This window comes from Mycena indigotica (assembly GCF_014461135.1).
Source record: "Mycena indigotica strain 171206Taipei chromosome Unknown Mind.scaff0005, whole genome shotgun sequence".
NCBI lineage: Eukaryota > Fungi > Basidiomycota > Agaricomycetes > Agaricales > Mycenaceae > Mycena > Mycena indigotica.
This window is the reverse complement of record NW_023503004.1, coordinates 2,715,234-2,735,339: the sequence shown is the minus strand read 5'-3', so window position 1 is coordinate 2,735,339 and position 20,106 is coordinate 2,715,234. Positions and strand designations below refer to the sequence as shown.

Sequence of the window (20,106 nt, the reverse complement as noted above, 5' to 3'; positions counted from 1 at the left end):
CTGACGACACTATTACTTGCGCAGGAAATTCAAGGAGAATCAGCCGAGATAGAAGCGAAAAAAACAATGGTGGTTGGTGTTAAGCGCCCAAGGCGGTCACTTACTTACGGGACGCGCACCGACTTATTCCGGAAAACACCGTTAACGTTGTCCGTCTTCAGAGCGGGGGGAGAAGCTAGAAACTTGAACAGACAAGCTTCGAATCCGGCTCGTCCACAGGGTTGACGCTCAGAGGGTGTGGTTCAAAAGGAAGCTGGACTTTTTAGAGGTGCAATATGATAGCCGTAACGTGTCGATCCTTGGTAAGCACAGCTTTCCGCGCCGTCAACGCCGATAGACGCCCAAAGGTTCTTACTTGACTACATACTACATTTTTCAGCAGCATCGGCTCACTTTGGTTTCAACATCGCTTCTACCTGGAGGGGACTTGAGCCCGTCTGAGAGCATGCGATAATGACAGGAAGAATAGAATCGTCGGGTGACGTTCAAGTTTCAACCAGGTTCACTGCAAAAGTTTGAACTGCGCCAGCTCAACTGAGATCCTTTCTAGCCAGCAACGAATGTCCAGAGTCAGCTTGAGTACATGCAACTTCACCCAACTCCAACTACGTGTCGCGACGCCCATTCTCGCTGGCCAGGATCTCCATGTCAACGCTATCTCTGCTTTCGACACCAAATTCCACCGGGCAGCCTTTGTGTCCATCTTGCGACTGCTCGATCCGTCTGTTACCGCTGTTCAGGCACTTATACTCGCCCCAGCCCGCGACCAGGCCCAGCGAATCTACACGGAAATCAGACGGGAAGACTTTCCTGGTTTCCGAGCCCATCTTTGTATCGGTGGAACAAGTGTTCGGGAAACCTATGAACTGCTAACTAAACCTGGGCAGCATGGGGCAGTTCACATTATCATTGGCACCGTGGGGCGAGTAGAAGACCTCATTCGGCGGGAAATACTCAAAGTCGATCAGCTCAAGGTAGTCTTCGTAGACGAACTCGATGACATTTTTGGATTTCGTGACCTGGGGCTGCCCCTCCGAAGTCTCTTCGCGGCGCTACATCGCGAAAGGCTGCAGAAGATATTCTTCACTATCACACTGATTCCCGAGTCGAGAAAGTTTTGCGAGCAAATGCTCGCAAAAGAGCACACAATGCTACGAGTTGGCCGGGACGAGTTAAGGGGCGACGAGTAGTTTCGTGGTTGATAATTAATAGTACATAAGCTCTACTTTTGTCCATCCTTTCCCACTAGTCATTCAATTGGAATACCCGCATATTCGTCATATCCAAGAGCCAGATTGAGATTTTGGAGACATTGTGTGGCGGCTCCCTTCAACAGGTTGTCCAACCCGCCAACAACGACAACCCGGTCGCCTTCACTCGAAACTTGGAATCCGCCTGCCGTCCAGCCGTGTTTATTCTCGATGTCCTGCAGCCCAGGAACACCAGAGAGCAACCTAACTAGTTTCTCGCCCTCGTAGCGGTCTGCAAATAGCCTGGCTACATCTCGCGCTGCCATGCGGTCTTTGAGCGGGATCGACGCTGTCGAAATGATTCCGCTGAACCACGGAGTCACTGCCGGCACGAATGCAATTTTTAATGGCGAGGAGGCCAACCGCGAAAGATGATGGGCGGCTTCGCGTTCGTGGATATGGCCGGTCAGGGAGTATGGTCTGACGCCGCCAAAGAGGCTCTCTGGAGAAATTTTGGGTGCGCTAGCAGGTCGGCCATCGGGGTCTGTGACTGACACGGTCCCCGCTCCGCTGTAGCCAGACAGCCCAAACACAGTGGGCAGCGCTCCTGGAGCAATATGGTTAATCAATGGCGCAAGGAGCATTTGTGAAGAGGTCGCATAGCAGCCAGGATTTGATATCCTTTTTGAGGCACGAATTGCGCTTCGATCATACAATTCTTAAAGAAAAGCTTTATTCAACACGACTAAATCCAGATGTGTTTACTGGCGCTGCTCACCAGGAAGCCCATATGTCCACTCTTCCTCGAATCGATAATCCGCACTCAGGTCAACCACGACGCTTCCGGTGTTGGTGTTTGTGCCACCAGGAGATGATACGCGCTTCGATGCCCCCCGGTCGACAGCGTCCACGAATGGTTTGCAGACGCCATTCGGCAATGCCATGACCCAAGCATCAACGGCCCCACTAGCCTCCATATCTTCTACATCCTCTGGAGCCAGGTTAGAATAGGTGATCGAGGACTTGGTATATCCTTCCAACGGCAGGCCAACAAGTTGTCGCGACGAGACATGCGCCAGCTCGAGATAGGGGTGGTTAGAAAGCATTGTTGTCAAGGTTTGACCGGTGAACCCGCGGGCGCCAATGAGGCCAAGTCTTTTTATTTCAGTTGAGACTGGAGCAGTGGGCTCTGCGATCGTAGCATATCCTCGTCTTTTACCCGTCGAATACGGTCTTGTGCCGCTGGGAGCAGACCCACTTCCCTTTTGCGCAGACGCAGACGGTCCAACAGGAAGGTAAACCCTTGATATGCGGCCTTTTTCTTCAAACTCGCGGACGATTCGCTCCACCTCCTTCACATCTTGCACCCCGTACCAAAAGAGGCTTTTCCCGGCGCGTGTAAAACTCCCTTCAGCACGTTCAAAGTGCCATGCCCGGTTCTCATCATCTGCTTGGGCGGTCCAGAAAAGTCGGCGGTGATCTTTCTTGATGGCGCTGAAGACGTTATCAATAACACTGTTGAGAACGCCCGCGCGGGAAGGGAGAAGTTTAGTAAGAACGGGAGTTTCGCCGGGGGGATGAGAAACGACAGCCACTACATCAAGAGGCTCGTCTCCATAGATCGTATAGGGAGTATCTTTCATCTCGGAAAGGACCCCAGCAACACTGTGGAATCCATTGAGAACATCGGGGTCACGGTCATGGATAACTTGTCGGAAGCGGTCAGCACCAAGCTCCTCAATGCTATTATGCTTGAAAAGTTTGTAGCCTCTGCGAATGAGTGTGCCTGCACCATTGTCGGTGAATAACTCCTTCTGCAACATTGACGCAGAGATAACAGCAACAGACGACGAGCGCGGAAGGTAGTCAAGCAGCTCTTTGAATTCTCGCAGCTTGAGCTTTGTGCCATACTTGACCCATGGCTCTTTCATGAGCTGATCATACTCCTGGATACATGTGAGAATACCGTCTCACAAGGCGGATGAAAAGCAAACCTCGTCCAAGTTGATCACAGATAATTTCTCTCCTGTGACTCCATGGAACAGCCCGCCCTTCTCATTCAGGAAAACAATCTTCAGAGGCTCGAGCTCCTTAGCCAGCTCCCCCGCCGCAATATCGGCATTGACGTTCAGAATTTGGCCCTCCGGAGACTCGGCCAAACTCGTAAGAATGGGCAGGGCCCCAGCACGAATGGAAGCCTCAAGTGGACGTTTGTCGATCTTGGTTATTTTGCCGACAAGACCGAACTTGTCCTTGTCGAGGTAGTCTGCAGTGAAGACACCAGATGTTATTGGACGAGCCCGCGTTCCGAGTTTTTCCAGTGCTCCAACAAGCTTGAGATTTTCTTCGAGGAAAACTCGACGAGCGATCTGAAGTGTCTTGGCATCTATGGATGAGCAAGTGAGCCATAAATCCTGAAAGAAAAAGAAAATTCACGAACCGGTTACACGTATGCCCTCGATATAGTCTGGCACAACTCCTTCACGCTCGATGATATGGTTCAGTTGGGGCCCTGCGCCATGGACCACAACGGGGTATAGTCCAACACGATAAAGGAAGCTGAGACTGAGCGCAAGCTCGTCTATTTGATCCAATACAGCCCCACCAATCTTGATGACGGCAAATTTAGCAGGTTGGGACGGATGTGAAGATGAGGAGAAAATTCGGAGGTGACGCTCGACTTCCCGTTTGGTGCCTATGGAGTAGAGCAGCCGGGTTATAGTGTCCTAAAGAGAGTCAGGGTCATTTGTTCAACGAAGAAAATTGCTACGCACACGGTCGGTCTGGGCCATTGACTGAATCGACCGAATGGAGGTGGATTGTAGCTTTGGCACAGCTACTGCATTACGGGCACGAACTATTATGGCTCGTGCCCCTTTCCGCGAGGCGGTGGTTGCAGCAAGCATGGTGGAGGGTAGAAGACAAAAAGCCTCCGCGAGAAGATGAGGGTAAAATATAAGTAGGACGGAGAATGACACGTGACACGTGTCGTTTTTGACTCGTTTCAGTCTCGTTTCTTGCGGGCATTCTGCGACTGCACTGCTGCTGTTTATACATCCTCATTGCTGTCTCATTGGCGCCGTGGAATGAACCGGACTTGGCAACAGGACGCTCATACTTTGCAATCGACCCGCATTTACAGCATTGTCAACGCTCACTTAGCTGTGGAGATGGAACGTGTGTTAACAGGGAGGCTTGAGGTATTCTTGCCTATGTGAGAAGAAGAGCGTCGACCACGAGAGCGAGCCATACCCGTCGAATGAAAGCTATGCAATGGAGTGCTTTCTTCGATAGTACCTCGGCAAGATCATAGTGAGAAGCTATGGACACCTACCCAAGGTTCGCTGAACTTCTCCAGGGTCATTTTTCATTCGTCATCAGCCCCCCCCCCAGATTCATGGAAAGTGCTTTGCAACTTGGACCAAGCGGCTTGTTGCCCACTTTCGTCGAACAATGATGCCAAGTTGGCCGTCCGTATGTATAGCCAGTAACCCTGGGGCCTGCCCACTGTCTGGCTACAAACTCCGCAATCACCGTGACTCTCTCGGAGTCTCTTCCTTCAAAATGCCCACTCTTCGCCTCGAAGCCAACTCTGAAGGTGGCACGACTGGTCACAGACATCCTCTGGAGCGTTTGCCGGTTGAAATATGGACGATGATTTTCGTCCATTCCCTTCCGCCAACAGGATGCGACATCAAACAGGCAACAATACTTCCTCTTCACCTCTCCTCCGTCTGCAACACTTTCCGCGCCATGGCACAGACAATACCCCAACTTTGGGCCAGTTTTTCGCTCAAAAGTCTCGATTCGGGGGTCAAAAATAAGGAACGACTAGAAGGCTGGATTCGACACTCGCGCGGCCGTATTGTCGCCCTGCATATACAAGGCCCGCTTACACGCAAATCTACGCTCGGATTTGTTCTACCACACATTCAACATCTCGAATACCTAGAAATTGATGGTGGTCCTCCTGCGAACTCGTTTCCCGCGATGCAACTGCATCGACTGCTTCGAGATGCCTCGCTGCTTCGACATGTCTCCCTTGCGAATTTTCCGGATGCCTGGAGTCCTGATCACGATAAATGGACGAGACGCGTGGACCCATTCTCTTGCCAATTACACGCGATGTGCCTCAACGGTTCTGTTTCGAGCTGGGGGCTCTCCCACTTGCTCGACTTTCGCTCTCTAGAGTCACTTTCTTGTCTTGTAGAAGACGATTGGGACGCTCATCAGGCCATGGACTTTATTCTGCTTATCACCGAGTTTTGGAAATGCCAGTTGTCGCATCTCAAGCTTGCGACTCCAGGTGGAAATCACGCACATCCTTGGTATTTGTGTAATATGAGCAGTTTGCTCAATAGCCTTGCCTCACTCACCCACCTCGAGTTCTCTTCCCCCTCCGTCTCGATCGACCACATCGCATTACTGACCGCCCTTGCCGGGAATCAGATGTACATGTGGCCCCGGAACCGGCTTCCCTGCCCACAACTCGCCACTCTTGATCTTACCCTGGCCGTGCCCCTTCACGAACTAGCAGCCAGACAACTCCAAGATTGGTGTACTGCGCTCTTTGCAATGCTGTCTGTGCGATACCAAGGAGCAAGAGAGTCGCCGCTTCGATATCTTCGTTTGGGTTATACCCCTTCGTCAAAAACTCTTCCAGTTCAAGCTTTGCAACGGTTATGGGCATATACTATGTTGAAAAATTGGGCATTGGCTATCACGGTTAACAGCGTAAACGTAGCGTCTCTATACCATGTCAAGCTACAGTGACCAGACCAATGCATCACTTTTAAATCAACGGCACCACGTTCGGCTGCGAGGAGAGAAGTTCGGCCATCAGTTAGTCCATGCGACACGCCGTTCGCAATTATCATTTACAAAGGGTACAACAAAGAAACTGTAACTACAACGGAAAGGGGGAAAAGAAAGCTATCGGTCAGCAACAGAGGTGCGATAGTCCGGTGGCGCCTCTCCTTCCAAGGACGACTGATGCATCCTCTGATACAGCAAACGCACGACCTCTTCTGTTGATAGTTGGCGTTGGGAGCTATTAGAGCCATGCACTGGTGGCGTATCGCCAGAGCTCCCGGAATGACTTTCTGTGGTGTTGGTAACAGCTTCCGACTGCTGCCGCAAATGACCGCCAAGCCTTTTGCTATTGAAGCGTGATTCCAAGTCGTCTGAATGAGAATCCGAGCGGGAATGCGCCACCTGGCTGGCTGAGGCCCTGGGGCCCGGGATTTTCCCCCATGGGTACGGCTCTACTGATGAATTACCAGAACCGTGTTCAAGATCGTGACTCGTGGTCCAGTTTTTCCGCCTCTGGCGCTTTCTTCGAATGGCGAAGACGGTCACAGTTAACACGAGAGCCAACACACATATCCCACCGATGATGGCGCCTGCAATTAATGCATTGAAGTGGCTGGCATCGTGTCTGTCGACTGGAAGGGCCGGTGAGCTTGATGGACTCGCCGTCGGAGTTTGTGGATCAATCTCAGGTAATTGGAGCGCACTCACGAGCGTGCCTAGTGCTACAATTTGTGCTGGGGCATTAAAAGTAAGCGTTGAATTCGCTTGCGTTCCCCAGTTCGAGCCATAAATACTCGTATTGCTGGAAGCTTGTGCAGTCACTGAGTTATACTATGCGCGTCGCATCATTCAAGATGCTAAACTATATGGAAACAAGAGAGTACCTGGGCAGTAAAAAAGACCTCCGCTCTAGACTTCTGATCTGGAGGGAGGGTATTCAATTGATGTGCCAGAGCAATGCTATGGGGTAGTGCTATGTCTCCGCCTGAAAATGGTCATTAGTGGGGGTAATATAAGCCAGTTGGATAGCAATTTCGAGCCTTTTATGACACCTGTTGAGGTGCTCATCCAGGGAGCACTCGTCGTAGCAGCATCAACAATGTCGTGAAGTCTATCGCATTGTCTTGTAAGAAAATCGGTCTTCAATCCAGCACATAGTCTTACAAAGACTGTAATTCCGAGTTGGAGCCAAAAGACAACAGGTTACATATTGCCTCGATGACAAACCCTGAGTTGTAAGGAAAAAGGGATTGATCAAGAGAGCAAGTCGTCGCAGAGACCTGTTGCATAACAAGGTCTACTGCTTGTGTCGGAGAATACAGTTGCCGTTCGATGAAGCCGATAGAGTTGGTGGCAGACGTCAAGTAGCTTGAATCGGAGGTCGCTGACGCAAGGTGAATGGATAGACTGTGAGATGATCACAATGTCAACAAATCGTAAATTGGATCGGATGGAAGCTGACATCGCAAAGAGACTGATGCAGAAGATTAGACAGCGAGCGGAAAGATAGGCTTATCGCTTACGCGGATACTGTGGAGCTCATGATGCTCGATCCATTGGGAAAACTCGACTAGGAAAGATGAGGCACTTCAAAATGACTGGGGCTACTGCTGACAATGAAAGTCCCTCCAAGCAAACTTTCTGATAGGGAAATTTCTGAGCACATATTGAATGGGCAAGCGCCAGTACTCACGATCTTTGCAAGTGCCACGAATAGTCAAGTTTTTCGGTGGACTGCTTCCTGAGTCCACATTTTGCTGAGAAAGGGTCATGGAGTCAATGAATGACCAGACATCGAGGGCGTAATTAAGGAAAGTTTGGTCTTTGTAGGCTTCGTACGCTCGCATAGCAGCGAAACCATATTGTCTATAAATTGAGGATGATTTGCGACTAAAAACAGACGACAGCGAAGGAGATCTTACAGACTGTCAAACGTCTTCACGGACGAATGATCATCGGAATAGTGAAGTAATGTTATCGAAAAATACGAACCCTGGAATGAAGTTAGTAGTTCAAGGATTTCTTAGGTGCGCACACGCACACTCCAGTATCAAAGTGGGGACGCCCTTGTAACGCCTGGGCGAAGTATTGGGTCAGCATTGCTTGGTACTTGGTCTCATTCATCGACAGGTCATATTCCGCCAAAATAATGTAAAACTTGGCGCCGAGGTCGAATGGTTGTCCTACGAGGATGTGCGTCAGAGACGAAACATGGTCAAGTAGTACAATGGACGCACCTGGAAATAAGCCATTGCTTCCAATGTGTCCCAATGCCTCCACAATTCCGTCGTTAGCAAGTTTAGTCCTTTGCGAGAGGGAAGGGAGTGGTGTAGTGAAGTTGGTCGATGCCCGCACAGTCGAGAGAAAAAAAGAAGAAAGTAGGGCGACCAGCACAAGCTCACGGGCCATGACGCTCGCGGCCAAAGAAAGGAGTAGCAGTAAAAAGGAAGGAGTTTCGGACGCAGTCGTAGGTCGTGCTCATTTGTCGAAGCTCAATATACGGCTAATGACATCGGGAGAAGATCAGAGAGTCAGATTCCTCGTCGGAGCATAGCCTGAGAACGTGGGCTGAGGAGAATCTTGGAACAGATGGAAGTTCGCAGTGATTTCAGCTGAACACGACGAATAGTCGAGCCCGGAGAGTGTGAGGAGCAGGGGAGCTCCAGATAGATTAGCGGAACGTCATCAAGTCTCGAGGAAGCAAGATGGTTTGAAGATGGTGAAGGTTGAGAACAACTTGAAAAGTTGGAAAGATGTGCATCAGGATCATCGCGTCGTTGATGATCACTGCATAAGCCCGCAGCTTTTAGTTTCTAAGGAGTACCTTAAGAGTGTACTTTGGTCAAAGGACGACTTCAAGGACAGTGGGTTCCTGAAAGGCTCAGAATATGCCGTGACGGAGCGTGATGGCCATGACGGCCATCAATTCATTTTCCAGATGCTCATCGGCATGATGTCATTACTGGACTCTCTGCCGAAACAAATCAGGGTCGGAGGAGTGTCGGAGGGTAGCGGCTTCTACTCTAAGCACGTTTAGAGTAAAATTTTGTTGATTAGCTTCCCTGATGATCTTGAGGGATATCTTCCGGCCTGCTCGCTGCTCATGAGAGCCAGACGATTCCGAGGCAAAAGTTGCTTCAGGTAAATTTACCTAATAATTGCCATTATGTCGGGTTCCCGGATCGCTTGTGGCATCGGATCACAATCTTTCCTCCGGACTTTCATCGACATACTCCGAGTTGGGTCGGAGCCGCGTTTATTCCAAGGCTAAAAAGCTAGTCAGGGCCGCATTTGCACGATGGAAATACCCCCCTAAGTTCTCGTCGCTCCCGCACTTGTCTAGCCTTTTCTTATGAGATCGGATTCCCGATACACAAGGATCTCAAGTCCATGGCAGTTAACTTATGATGCAGCAAAGAGAGAAAGCAGCACTCAACTCCGTCCTGCTCGGTTAACTATGACCTTTCCAGACCTTGGCTGGAATCTGGGTTTGTGAAATTGGGCTCCATCTTCACCCACCACGAGGCTGGTAGGCGAGAGCTCCCGCTGTCCCTGCTTGATATCGGAGACGCGAAATGAACGCCAGTGCATTTGTTGCCGTGAAGGTGGGCGCTCGCCTTACACATATTTCTGTGAGGAATTTCACTGCAACGATACATTCATGTCCTTTTTCTGGCTAGACTACTGGACTAGGTAGCATTCTTACTTGGATGTGTTGGCTGCATAAAGTTTAGTTTGGTGTTGGATAGACTTGAATCAAGGTTTTTTCTGGTTGTAGAGAAGACTAAAGGCTGACAGCCGGCCACATCGCTGGGTCTACATTGCCGAAAATAGAAGGTCAAGTTGCCGTGAACGTTCATCTTCCTCAGCCTCGTTAGGATGTGAGCGCTTGACAGACAGCCACAAAAACTGGCTGGTGCCGCAGCGGCAGACAAACTCTCTCCTTCCCTTCTTTCCTTCCTTGTCGAAATGGGTTCAACATCTTGGACTCTCACTGCGGCGCTTCTGGCTGGTGCACTTGTACTCTATCGCAAATCCGCCGCCAGGTCGCGTGCGACACACCTCCCGCCAGGTCCAACCCCCGTGCCAATTCTTGGAAACGTCCTCGACTTAACTCCCAAGGAGCTTTGGCTTGCTGCAACCAACTGGGCGAGACAGTTTGGTATGTTAACGCGCGTTATCTTCTCCGCGACTCTCATCTATTGCACTAGGCGATGTCGTTCACGTCCATGTCGTCGGTCAAGGGCTCGTCTTCCTCTCCTCGCCTGAAGCAACAATGGACCTCCTTGAGAAGAAAGGTGGCATTTACGGTGACAAACCCTCGCTTGTCATGGCTGGCGAGCTTTGTGGTTGCGACAACATGGTCTGGTCTTTCTTGTGCCTTGCCTATCTTACAATTCTAATCCGTTGTTAATCCAGGTTGCATTCACGCGTTATGGCGATGTTTCCCGCCGCCAACGCCGCCTTCTCACCCAGGCGTTCGGCGTCTCTGCTATTCCCGCTTACCACCCTCTCATCGAAACCGAAACCCACTCCTTCATCCGTCGTCTTATCGCAGAGCCTAAGAAATATATGGACCATTCTCGTCGCTACGCGGGCGGGCTTACCCTGTCTGTTGTCTATGGTTACGAAGCTGCTGCACGAGACGACAAATTCCTGAACCTTGGTGAAGAATGTGTTGATATTCTCTCTAACAAGATTGCCTCCGGAGGCGGTATCGTATGTCCACTTACTCATTCCTTGCAAAACATTTGACGTGTTCAAACTAGTGGCCTGTGTGCGTTTCTGTTGGCGTTCACTCTTTTCCCACTCACCGTCCTCCCATCACATAGTGATATCTTCCCCTCTTTGAAGCGTCTTCCGACATGGGCACCTGGCTCCGGTTTCTTACTTAAGGCCAAGACATGGAAAGCGAGGATGGACGAGTGAGTCTGTCAAGTATCGAATTTTGAGCCTCCATAAGACCACCCTAGATTCGTTGATCTTCCCTATAACTACGTCAAAGCGTCCCTGGTATGCCTGCCTCAGACGAACGACACCATCTCATCTTTTCTAGAAATCTGGCAACTATGTCCCTTCCTTCTGCTCCATGTTACTTGAGGACGAGAAAAAATGCACTCCCCAATTCGAATCCGACCTGAAGTATACCGCCAACTCCATGTATTCAGCCAGCATGGACACCGTACGTCGTTATAAACTCTCCGAAGTTTCTGCTGACTTGGCCTCCAGACGATTACAGTCTTCTGCCACTTCCTCCTTGCGATGATATTACATCCTGAAGTCCTAGCCAAGGCTCAACAGGAAATAGATTCCGTCATTGGACGGGATCGTCTACCAACCTTCGCTGACCGCGAATCGCTACCCTACAGTCTGTGAACCTTTCAACTTGTGGTATAAGGGACTGATTTGCGTTTTGCAGTTGAAGCTATCCTGAATGAGGTCTATCGTTGGGGGGTCCCGGTACCACTCAGTAAGGTCACATCTGCAGCCTCAAAATCGAAAGCTGATTTCGCTAGGCCTTCCTCATCGACTGATGGAGGATGACGTTTATCGTGGAATGGTCATTCCAAAGGGATCTCTGGTATGTGTGATGTTACAGAACCGTTCGGTATCCAGAACTCACTGTTCTTGCAAGGTATTCGGTAACGTCTGGTGTGTTTTTTTTACCATCGGAATTCCTGCCACTTTTCTGCTCCCCGCTCCATTATTTAGACGCCGTTACTGAGATGACCGATCAGGGCAATAATGCGGGACGAGACTCTTTTCCCTAACGCGACTGCTTTCCTTCCTGAGCGTTATCTGGAGGCGGTAGAGTCGCCACTCGCAAAGAGACGAGATCCCAGAAGCTACGTTTTTGTGAGCGGGCTTCCTCTGTCATGTCGAGTAGTATGGTGCTCACGGAACTGATTCTAGGGATTCGGTCGTCGTCGGTGTCCAGGCGTGAACCTCGTCGAGTCCTCTGTTTGGATCCTTGTCGCTACATGCATCGCGACACTCGACATTTCCAAAGCTAAAGATGATTTCGGCAATGTTGTTGAGCCCAAGGTCGACTTTAACAATGCTGTGTTCCGGTATTGTGCCTTTCCATCATTAATGTCAGAAGTTCATCCGCTCTGCTAGACTTCCCGATTACTTCGACTGTGACATTCGACCACGCTCCGAACAAACCCTCCATGCATTACGCCAGGCTGAGCTTGCTCGATCGTAACCTTCAACGCCAACTTGAACTCTCCCGCCAGTTGACAGGCCCCAATTTTTATCGCATATTTAAAGGCGATATTGTATCTCCCTCTATTTGGCCACCAATCCGGCCCTCTTCTTGCATATTAGTCAGCATCCTCAGGAGCACTCGTCGTGTCTAGCTACACCGCCTCCGTCCACTCGTTTCAAACCCACACACTCGCTCGCTATCTCTCTCTTTGGCATTGCATTCATTTCTCTTACCCCACAGTTTTCTCTCTCTCTCTGACATTGGCAGGATCTCTCTTATAGCTTTGGATTTAGGCTACTCTTTGTGTTTCGATACCACTTGAAAAGGAATGGATGGATGAATTTCATAAATTCACGCGTTTGGCCGCGTTTTATCTAGTCACATGGTCGCGACTCCAACCTGTTGGCACGTGGGAATCTCGGAAGCTAACGTCTCTCTCCGAAAACGGTGACTCTCACCAAATATCACCTTCATTATTGCAGAAGCCACAAGCAACGGCGTCTGATTTTCGGCTGCTTTGAGCGTAAAACCGACCGAATGCCGACTTCCATCGTTCTGCCGCCGGCCAGCTGGTGGTAACCCAACGAAGATTGCCCAGTGGAGAGAGCTCAGAGTGCAAGATATTGACCCTTGTTGTTTGAAACGCAATTCCGCGGGCAATGAGATCGTTCAGTCATCTCAATCGCGTCCAACTGTCGGTCATTGAATACTTCACCGTCGAAAGGGCCCAAGAAACTTTACAGCATCACCTGCTCCACGCCCCTCGTGGCCGACATCGGCGACGCCAAACTCGCGGGAAACCAACTTGCCAAATTTTCCCTCTTGTCCCTACAAAACGCCAGCTTATTCTTGGACGTCTTCGTATGTATAATGACGGATTCTATTCGAGGGACTCACGCGCCCGTGTTGTCTCGTCCTTACCACCACCACCACCCATTCCCCCATGGCAAACGTAGGAGCCAATAGTACAGTGCTGCCTCCTGGCCAACTACCAGTACTTCCTGCCGTGGATAACACACTAGGTGCGCTGCTAGTAGGCGGATTAGTTGCAACTGCGTGCGTTATATGTTACTTCCACGAGCTTCGCTGAGTCTTGGCGAAGACTATGGGGCGTCACTTGCGTCCAAACATTCTCCTTTTTTCTGCGCGTTGGTGCCGATCCGACGCGGAGGCTTCAAAAATCACTTGTAAGTGCTGGATTAAACATTCTCTTCAACGCTCACTCATCAATACCAGGTCGCTATCCTTTGGTGCGTTCCTCTCCGATGACTTGGCCGCATCAGCTCCAATGACGCGTCGACAGGGTGCTTGATACGTTCGACACAGTCCTCAACGGCCACATTCTTTACTTCTACCTCATCACCAATTATTTCGCGCCCCAGACGATACTGTTTCCTGTGTGGTGAGTCCATTCCTATTTTCTCTCACTCTTTTGCTCAACCTAGCTTTAAGGAGTGTTATCGTTCGTTGTTCCTTCATCTTTGTGGTCAACATAGCTCAAAGACGCCGTTTTTTTCACCAGATCCATGTCGCTGCCACGGTGAGCAGAAACAATATAATGCATCTACACCGCATTTAATCCGTTAAACAGTCCATCTCAAACTTCATCGTTCGGAGGTGTGTTGACGTGCTGATGTTCTCTAATGATGGCGTGACTGACGGACGGCTTTCTTGAAAGTGTCTTCGCTCGTCGGGTCTATCGATGTGTGTCCCGTCCCGCTCGGCGAGTATGAGAAGCATCCACTCACATTTTACCTCTTCCCACGCAGTGAGCAAGGGAAATATACCGGGTACACTCCTGATCGTGGCACTGTCCACCCTGGATTTGAGTATGTGTAGCTGCCAAATTTTCGAATGTTGTCACTGACCACGTTGCATTTAGTTTGCGGAATAAGTGAGTTGTCCACATTTCATGTCGATGGAGCTCAACCATCTGTCATCTAGCCATCACAGCCAAAGCGTAAGCAATTCATGAGGCTTGGCTGCAGGCCATCTTCCCCTTAATTGATCTTTTATGCAGTTTTGGGATAACGTCGTACCTGCAGCTCGCCGGTCTTTCAGTGCGCTGAAACTAATCTATCTGCCCTTGACCGTTGACATAAACTTGACTACTCAGAATTTGATGTACCTCAACTTCGCTGCTGGGACTGGAAGCGATATTGCCGTTGCTTTGGCGCTGTGCTACCTGTTGCACAAGTCCAGAACAGGATTCAAAAGGCTAGTCTCACGATACCTCTTAGTCATTTTACTCAAGTGACCAAGGACGGATTCTTTGATTCGAGTGCTGATGGCGTACACAATCAACACCGGTTTACTCGTTGCGTTCGTCGATTAGATTCATGACTTTTCGCAGTCTGATCCATCCTCCCAGCTTAGATGCAACGGCTGGCATGTTCACCTATGCGTTCATGCCTAACAACTTCATTTTTCTCGGTACAGTCTACTTCTTGCAGTGATGCAAACTTATGTAATTTGTGCTAGGATGTTACCTGTTGTTGAGCAAATGTGAGCGAAGGCTTCAACAGTATCTACTTGGCACTAAAAAATGAGCAGTATACCTCAACTCCTACCTCGCAATTCTTAACGCAAGGAATGGCCTTGGTCTCCGCGGAACTGCGAGCGACGGGCCAGTTTCCGTAGATATTCACCTCTCGCAGATAAGCGGTGTGAGGTGGCGCACCGCAACATCTGCCACGAGCGGGTATGGTTACAATCCTGAGAGTCATCCCGAGAGTTCAGGTACGGCGTTGGGGACGGACGATCTACAGCCTGCGTTGGTAATACCCAAGGTTCGTTGCTAAGTTGTTTGAAACGACGATTACTGACGAGAATGACGTCTCCCAGATCGTGGATGTTCAGAGCAGCGGAGTGTCAAGCTCTTTGGAGACAGACAGCAGGAGAGAACTACAGGAGCGTGATCCTGAGAAGCACCAGGAGCCGTGGAGTCCCGTGTAAATTGGGCTCGGAACAGTCTCCCATTCCTTTCGTTCTATTTGGCACCGAGATGTATTGATCACTTATACCAGTTGTTGTAACGTTAGCACAGACAACCAAAGTCTTCCGTTCAAATGGTTACACTGGGCCTTCAGTGCTTCGTTGAAGCAGATCAAACGAAGAATGGCTCTGTTGACACACATCCAGCAAGACTTCTTGGTCAGAATAGTGTAACCCCAGTGAAGAACCTATTTAGCAATGTGGGAAAAACGATCAGATCCGAGTGGCTGCCGAACGTGACGGTACTGTCACGTTGATCCACTTGGAAGCTACCAAGTAGTCCTCGTCAACCGCAAATATTCAGTGGAGCGCTTCTCTTGGAATTTCTGCGGAATATAGGCTTCCGATATCCTTGACGACCACAGACTCACCATGCGAGTCCATTGCTACTCTGAAGGTTGGCCGGTCCTCGCATATCCAGAAACCGGGAGGCCGGGTCATCTTTGGCCGAACCTCCTTCCGACGTCATTTTGCTATGGCCTTCTAGAGCTGAAGGGAACGACCATCCCAGTGTGAGTTTAGTTCTTGAACTTGTGAAAATACACTTGGTTGGAAAGGGCAGACAGTACTCGTCACAGCTGAAAATGGAATACACTTGGTTGGAAATGGTCAAACAGGTGAGTAGTCAACACTGCTCGCCGTAAATTGAGTCCATGCTCAAGGCCGAAACTCCTCGGGGCTACAATGAAAGATGAACAACCCACATGAACCAGCGCTCATTAACGATTTTCGGTTGGAGTCACTTCGGACATTGGTTGATATCTCTTGCCCTTTTTGGTGGCAAATCTTGTGCTTGCAGCGTCGAGTTTCCGTCATCTTCCGACTTCCCAAATGTGCGTCGACGATTTTACCTCGTATTTTAGCCCATTCTGTGGACAGGTCAATTCTTCCCGTTAGTCACGGTATCCCTTCCGACAGGCGCGCCGCTGCCTTGCGATCGTCCAACCGGTAGCATAAACACCAGATCTAATCTAGAATCGAATGGTGACATACGTGATTTCCTCGCTGTGAAGATTGTATGGCTTCTGTCTTACCTATACTTGCCTTTCATTATCTCCAGTAGCCCTCATTCCAGGCACACCCCACAGTCTGCTTCGATCCAACTTCTCTCAACCATTTCTCTCGGCGCACTATTACCACCAACTCTTCCGGACGATCCAGCCACTGTGTCGTATTTTGGTTGACATGGTTATCGGAGCCTCGGTCTCGTCGCAAACCCAGCTGTTTACTCGACTGAGTTAGTACGTTCGCGGCTCTGTCGTCCCGAGAAGAACCGGGACTCCTACCGTTGCGCATGGGCCAGAGAGTTGGTCCATAGAAGAGGATTCCCAACTACCTCCTCAGTATGAGCGCTGGTTATTTAAACCCACTACCTTCCATCTCAGTGCAGCAAACCATCGTCCTCTCTGCACTCCTTCGATTGTAGTCTTTACCCAACAGCACCCATAGGTGAGTAAAACGGACGATATAAAGGACTCGCGCTGATTAGTGCACCAAACAGCGTTTGACCATGAAGTTCTCTACGTTTTTGACCCTCTCATTGCTCGTTATTCCTGCCGCGTGTGGGATTTCCGAGTCCCATCGAAGACATAGTGCACGCGTCAAACAGCGTCCTCGCCTCCAGTATAGCGAGGCCCACAATACCCACGACACTAATGGTCCGCCATCGGTTGCGTCGGAGCGATCACACTCGAGTACAAGTCTCGCCTCGAGCTTCGCGGCAGATACCGGCATCAATGTCGCAGGGCTCTACACAGCTGCACAAAACTCCCGCAGCAAAACGCTTGCTAGCTATCCAACCACCCCTCAGCGGAAGACCTACAGCAACATATATGGCGACTGGCTGAATCTGACGGGTAGTGTTTCCGCATTCCATTTCATCGCCGACATGGATGTAGACTGCGATGGGCCCAAGGCGAACTGCAAGGTATTTATAATCAGATAAGCCTAGGACATCTGATAAACCTGATAGGGTAACCGAGACGGCCAATCGGAGACGTCTTTTGGCGCACTCGATGCGACCAAAGTGCCGTACTTTGTCCTTCCAGAGAGATTCACCAAGGACTACAAGAGTCTGCTCATGCACAACGCCCTTGGAGCGATCATCTGCAACGGGAAGATGTTCTATGGCATCTATGGTGATCAAGAGTGTGTTCCATTTCCTCTCAGTCTCCAATTAATAGAACTGATATGAACTGCGTTAGTGCGGATAGTCCTCAGGTTATCGGAGAAGCTTCAATCCTCATTGCCCAGACATGCTTCGGGAACACCGTCGACGGAAATAATGCACATTCTCAGGCTGATGTTGCCTGTTCGTCTTCTTTCTCTCTCTCTGCTCATCATTTTGATCCATCAATAGATATTGTGTTTGGTATGCAGGTACCGAAAGGTGTGCAGAAGAGCAGCATCGACCTCGCTGCCCTCAAGTCTTTGGGTGATTCGCAGGCGCTTTTGCTGCAAAAAGCGCTTGGGCTCTGATTGATCATGTGACCGTTCTGTTGCCGCTCTGGATGTCTCGGATGTAACTGTAATCTTACCCTGTACAATATCGCCTGCCTGAATTCGTTCTTGAAGCTCGCTCGGCAGTATGGCATCGTCTTGATGACAAATCAAACTGTGACTTGTGACCATGGACAAGAATGTTCCATCCAGTGATCCACCACAAGTTTGCACGAGCAACTGTCTCTGCCCCATTCAACTCCAATTGAAAACGCGACTGAATGCCGTCTTGCGCCGACTGGGCTATGAATATCACCATGAATTAACACAATGTTGCTGTGGGATTCAAGTCACTGACTTCTCGAGACTATCCATCCTTATCCATCCCTCTGGCTCAGCGCTTGCCAAACTCGTCTACCATGACATCTCCCCAAGCATCTCCAACTGGATTCAACCTTACTCGCGACGCAGAGCTTCTCATCCAGACGTTTCTCCCGCCATCATCACACGCTACGACAACTAGTAGCTCAAAGGCAACCAGCTTTGCCACTCCCATATTGTGCTCCACAGCTTGTGTCTGGCTTTGATTCGCCATTTTTGCGAGGATATAGCGCCGTATTGGAGTCTGTCGATATTTCACAGGAAGAGCTGTTGGCGTTTATCGATGGGCTGAACCTCGCAATGACCGCCAGTCCACCGTTGCGCGTCGTTTCATTGGCTGGCATCGTAATTGGGTTCATGTGAGTGCTATCAATGTCCGCAGTTGTCTTGCTCAAACTCGCTCAAGCCTTTATCACTGGGCAATGATCGCTGGAGCCGCCATTCAAACTGGTGCCCAAGTCGGTATGCTCTCCAAGACACTCACCGACCGCTACCTACGTGCCGCCAATAACCAACTTTTTAAACCTCGTTCGGATCTGTACGACCTGTGCGATGCAACGATTTGTGCTTCCTCCAGAGGCCCTCGCTGGTTTCAACTCGGGAGAAGCGAGCTCCGAGTCCAAGCTGGATAAGTTTAAACGTCAAGTGGGGTCAGTCGCAATGAAGGTGCCTTTGCCCCTTGCGGGTATGCTCGTTTATGCTGTTGCCAAAAAACCTCCCAAAGTCCCTGCGATGGACCCAAGCGCACGACCAGAAAGCAAGAAGCTTCTGGCGACATATAGACGCGTCGCTTCTTTGGATGGATTCATCTTGCCACTCGATTTTGAAATGCCCAAGCCAGCCATGGCCGACGGTGTTATGGATACGATGGCATCCTGGGGGGTGAGATTTGACGGATGGCTAGAGACTCGCAAGCAGTCTCGAGCGGAAGACAAGCGTCTCCAACTGGAAGCTTTGGACTCGGATCGAGATTCGCGCTCGAATCATGAGCAGCCATCACAATCTGGGGTCCTCTGCAATGGCCTATTTGGCACCCGAAGGTCTCTTGGAGTCCGTGATCGTGGTGTAATTCTCCGCAGAGGCGGAGCTCTAGGTGGGGGGTGGCCTTATTGGTGGCACTATCAACCTGGCCGTGAATGCGTTGGACCGCAACAACGACCGTGACAACAGAAACCCGCCGCCATCCAGCAATAACAGGGCCCGCGTTGGACAAATACAAAGTGGACTCGCGGGTCTGCTCGCCCAGAGGGGTATCGGCCTACGCGGTGCACGTGGTCTGCAGGACCGTGAGAAAGACCGCTTACGCATGGTGTGTCTAATGCCGACTTGGGAGAATATTGGGAGTCGTCGAAGTTACTGTGGGTGGTCATTATGAATGCCGATCTAGATGCGGAAATTCAAGGTATTGAACGAGCGGATGGCTTGGAAGACTATGAGGAGATCAATGAAGAGGCATGGCGAGCGGAAATGACATTGGAGAGGCAGGAAATGGGGCTTGATAGCCAGATTGACGGTCAAGTTAGCACTCAATAGCTGGAGGTACAATTAAAGTACTATAGTAAACAAGGCCACAGCTTGAATTGTAAGTATAATAAATAGTTATGGATGTCTCCCACACCACGGTTGCACCATGGGCGACCTAGGCCTGGCCGACCTTGACTCGTGACTGTAACGTGACGAACCAACAGCGACACTTCGGTGAAAGTCTCCCAGAGTCTCCCCCACGATTGCGACGGCAAACCGAAGGCAACCTGCGTCAACATCGATATTTGGAACGGAGCCAAAGTACCCTCAGTACGAGTTATAGTAGCAGGCTTATGCAAGGGTGCCTTCCCTGCCAATGCTGATGCGTTTCAACATCGACATGTCGTTTGAACATGAGTGGCCAGAGTTCTTTGACATCTAGAGTAAGCAAACGTACCCTGCTGAATATCTCCAACTCCTGACAACCACACAGACTGAGATGAAGTGAAGGTTTACTCTGGAACTACTACTACGTGTCAAGCGGAGATCTACGCTGCCCGCGACAGTCCGCGACTATAATTGACCTCCGGGCTTGGCAAACTTGGAAGCTATGCA

At 50.2% G+C, this 20,106-nt stretch overlaps 7 protein-coding genes across 7 annotated transcripts; 5 read left to right on the top strand and 2 right to left on the bottom strand.

Moving 5' to 3' along the window:
• Positions 1–453: 453 nt before the first annotated feature.
• MIND_00594300 (DEAD-box ATP-dependent RNA helicase) lies at positions 454–1,190 on the top strand (the record flags this gene model as incomplete). Its single annotated transcript, XM_037362700.1, has 2 exons — positions 454–500; positions 551–1,190. 2 exons carry the CDS (start codon positions 454–456, stop codon positions 1,188–1,190), a joined length of 687 nt encoding a protein of 228 aa, XP_037220621.1.
• Positions 1,191–1,249: 59 nt separating this feature from the next.
• Positions 1,250–4,114, bottom strand: MIND_00594200 (Arg-6 protein; the record flags this gene model as incomplete). The annotated part of the gene is made up of 5 exons (XM_037362699.1): positions 3,965–4,114; positions 3,631–3,916; positions 3,185–3,576; positions 1,969–3,136; positions 1,250–1,908 (listed from the first exon to the last, which is right to left on the bottom strand). Exons 1-5 carry the CDS (start codon positions 4,094–4,096, stop codon positions 1,250–1,252), a joined length of 2,637 nt encoding a protein of 878 aa, XP_037220620.1. The 5' UTR covers positions 4,097–4,114.
• Positions 4,115–4,754: 640 nt separating this feature from the next.
• Positions 4,755–5,963, top strand: MIND_00594100 (uncharacterized protein; the record flags this gene model as incomplete). The annotated part of the gene is made up of 1 exon (XM_037362698.1): positions 4,755–5,963. One exon carries the CDS (start codon positions 4,755–4,757, stop codon positions 5,961–5,963), a length of 1,209 nt encoding a protein of 402 aa, XP_037220619.1.
• A 159-nt stretch (positions 5,964–6,122) lies between these two features.
• MIND_00594000 (Glycoside hydrolase family 76 protein) lies at positions 6,123–8,411 on the bottom strand (the record flags this gene model as incomplete). The annotated part of the gene is made up of 11 exons (XM_037362697.1): positions 6,123–6,833; positions 6,887–6,987; positions 7,043–7,113; positions 7,167–7,409; positions 7,465–7,476; positions 7,526–7,572; positions 7,618–7,643; positions 7,696–7,868; positions 7,925–7,995; positions 8,046–8,185; positions 8,240–8,411. The coding sequence occupies 11 exons, from the start codon at positions 8,409–8,411 to the stop codon at positions 6,123–6,125; spliced, it is 1,767 nt and encodes a 588-aa protein (XP_037220618.1).
• Positions 8,412–13,156: 4,745 nt separating this feature from the next.
• MIND_00593800 (uncharacterized protein) lies at positions 13,157–15,168 on the top strand (the record flags this gene model as incomplete). The annotated part of the gene is made up of 18 exons (XM_037362696.1): positions 13,157–13,269; positions 13,316–13,400; positions 13,450–13,463; positions 13,517–13,615; positions 13,666–13,675; positions 13,736–13,753; positions 13,805–13,830; positions 13,892–13,917; positions 13,983–14,042; positions 14,096–14,107; positions 14,158–14,173; positions 14,234–14,273; positions 14,330–14,430; positions 14,476–14,535; positions 14,585–14,646; positions 14,695–14,718; positions 14,767–15,002; positions 15,058–15,168. 18 exons carry the CDS (start codon positions 13,157–13,159, stop codon positions 15,166–15,168), a joined length of 1,113 nt encoding a protein of 370 aa, XP_037220617.1.
• Positions 15,169–16,717: 1,549 nt separating this feature from the next.
• On the top strand, positions 16,718–17,685 carry MIND_00593700 (Endo-chitosanase; the record flags this gene model as incomplete). The annotated part of the gene is made up of 4 exons (XM_037362695.1): positions 16,718–17,134; positions 17,180–17,355; positions 17,412–17,518; positions 17,567–17,685. The coding sequence occupies 4 exons, from the start codon at positions 16,718–16,720 to the stop codon at positions 17,683–17,685; spliced, it is 819 nt and encodes a 272-aa protein (XP_037220616.1).
• A 380-nt stretch (positions 17,686–18,065) lies between these two features.
• Positions 18,066–19,560, top strand: MIND_00593600 (uncharacterized protein; the record flags this gene model as incomplete). The annotated part of the gene is made up of 6 exons (XM_037362694.1): positions 18,066–18,205; positions 18,258–18,386; positions 18,434–18,555; positions 18,605–19,077; positions 19,121–19,336; positions 19,381–19,560. 6 exons carry the CDS (start codon positions 18,066–18,068, stop codon positions 19,558–19,560), a joined length of 1,260 nt encoding a protein of 419 aa, XP_037220615.1.
• Between the last annotated feature and the right edge of the window lie 546 nt (positions 19,561–20,106).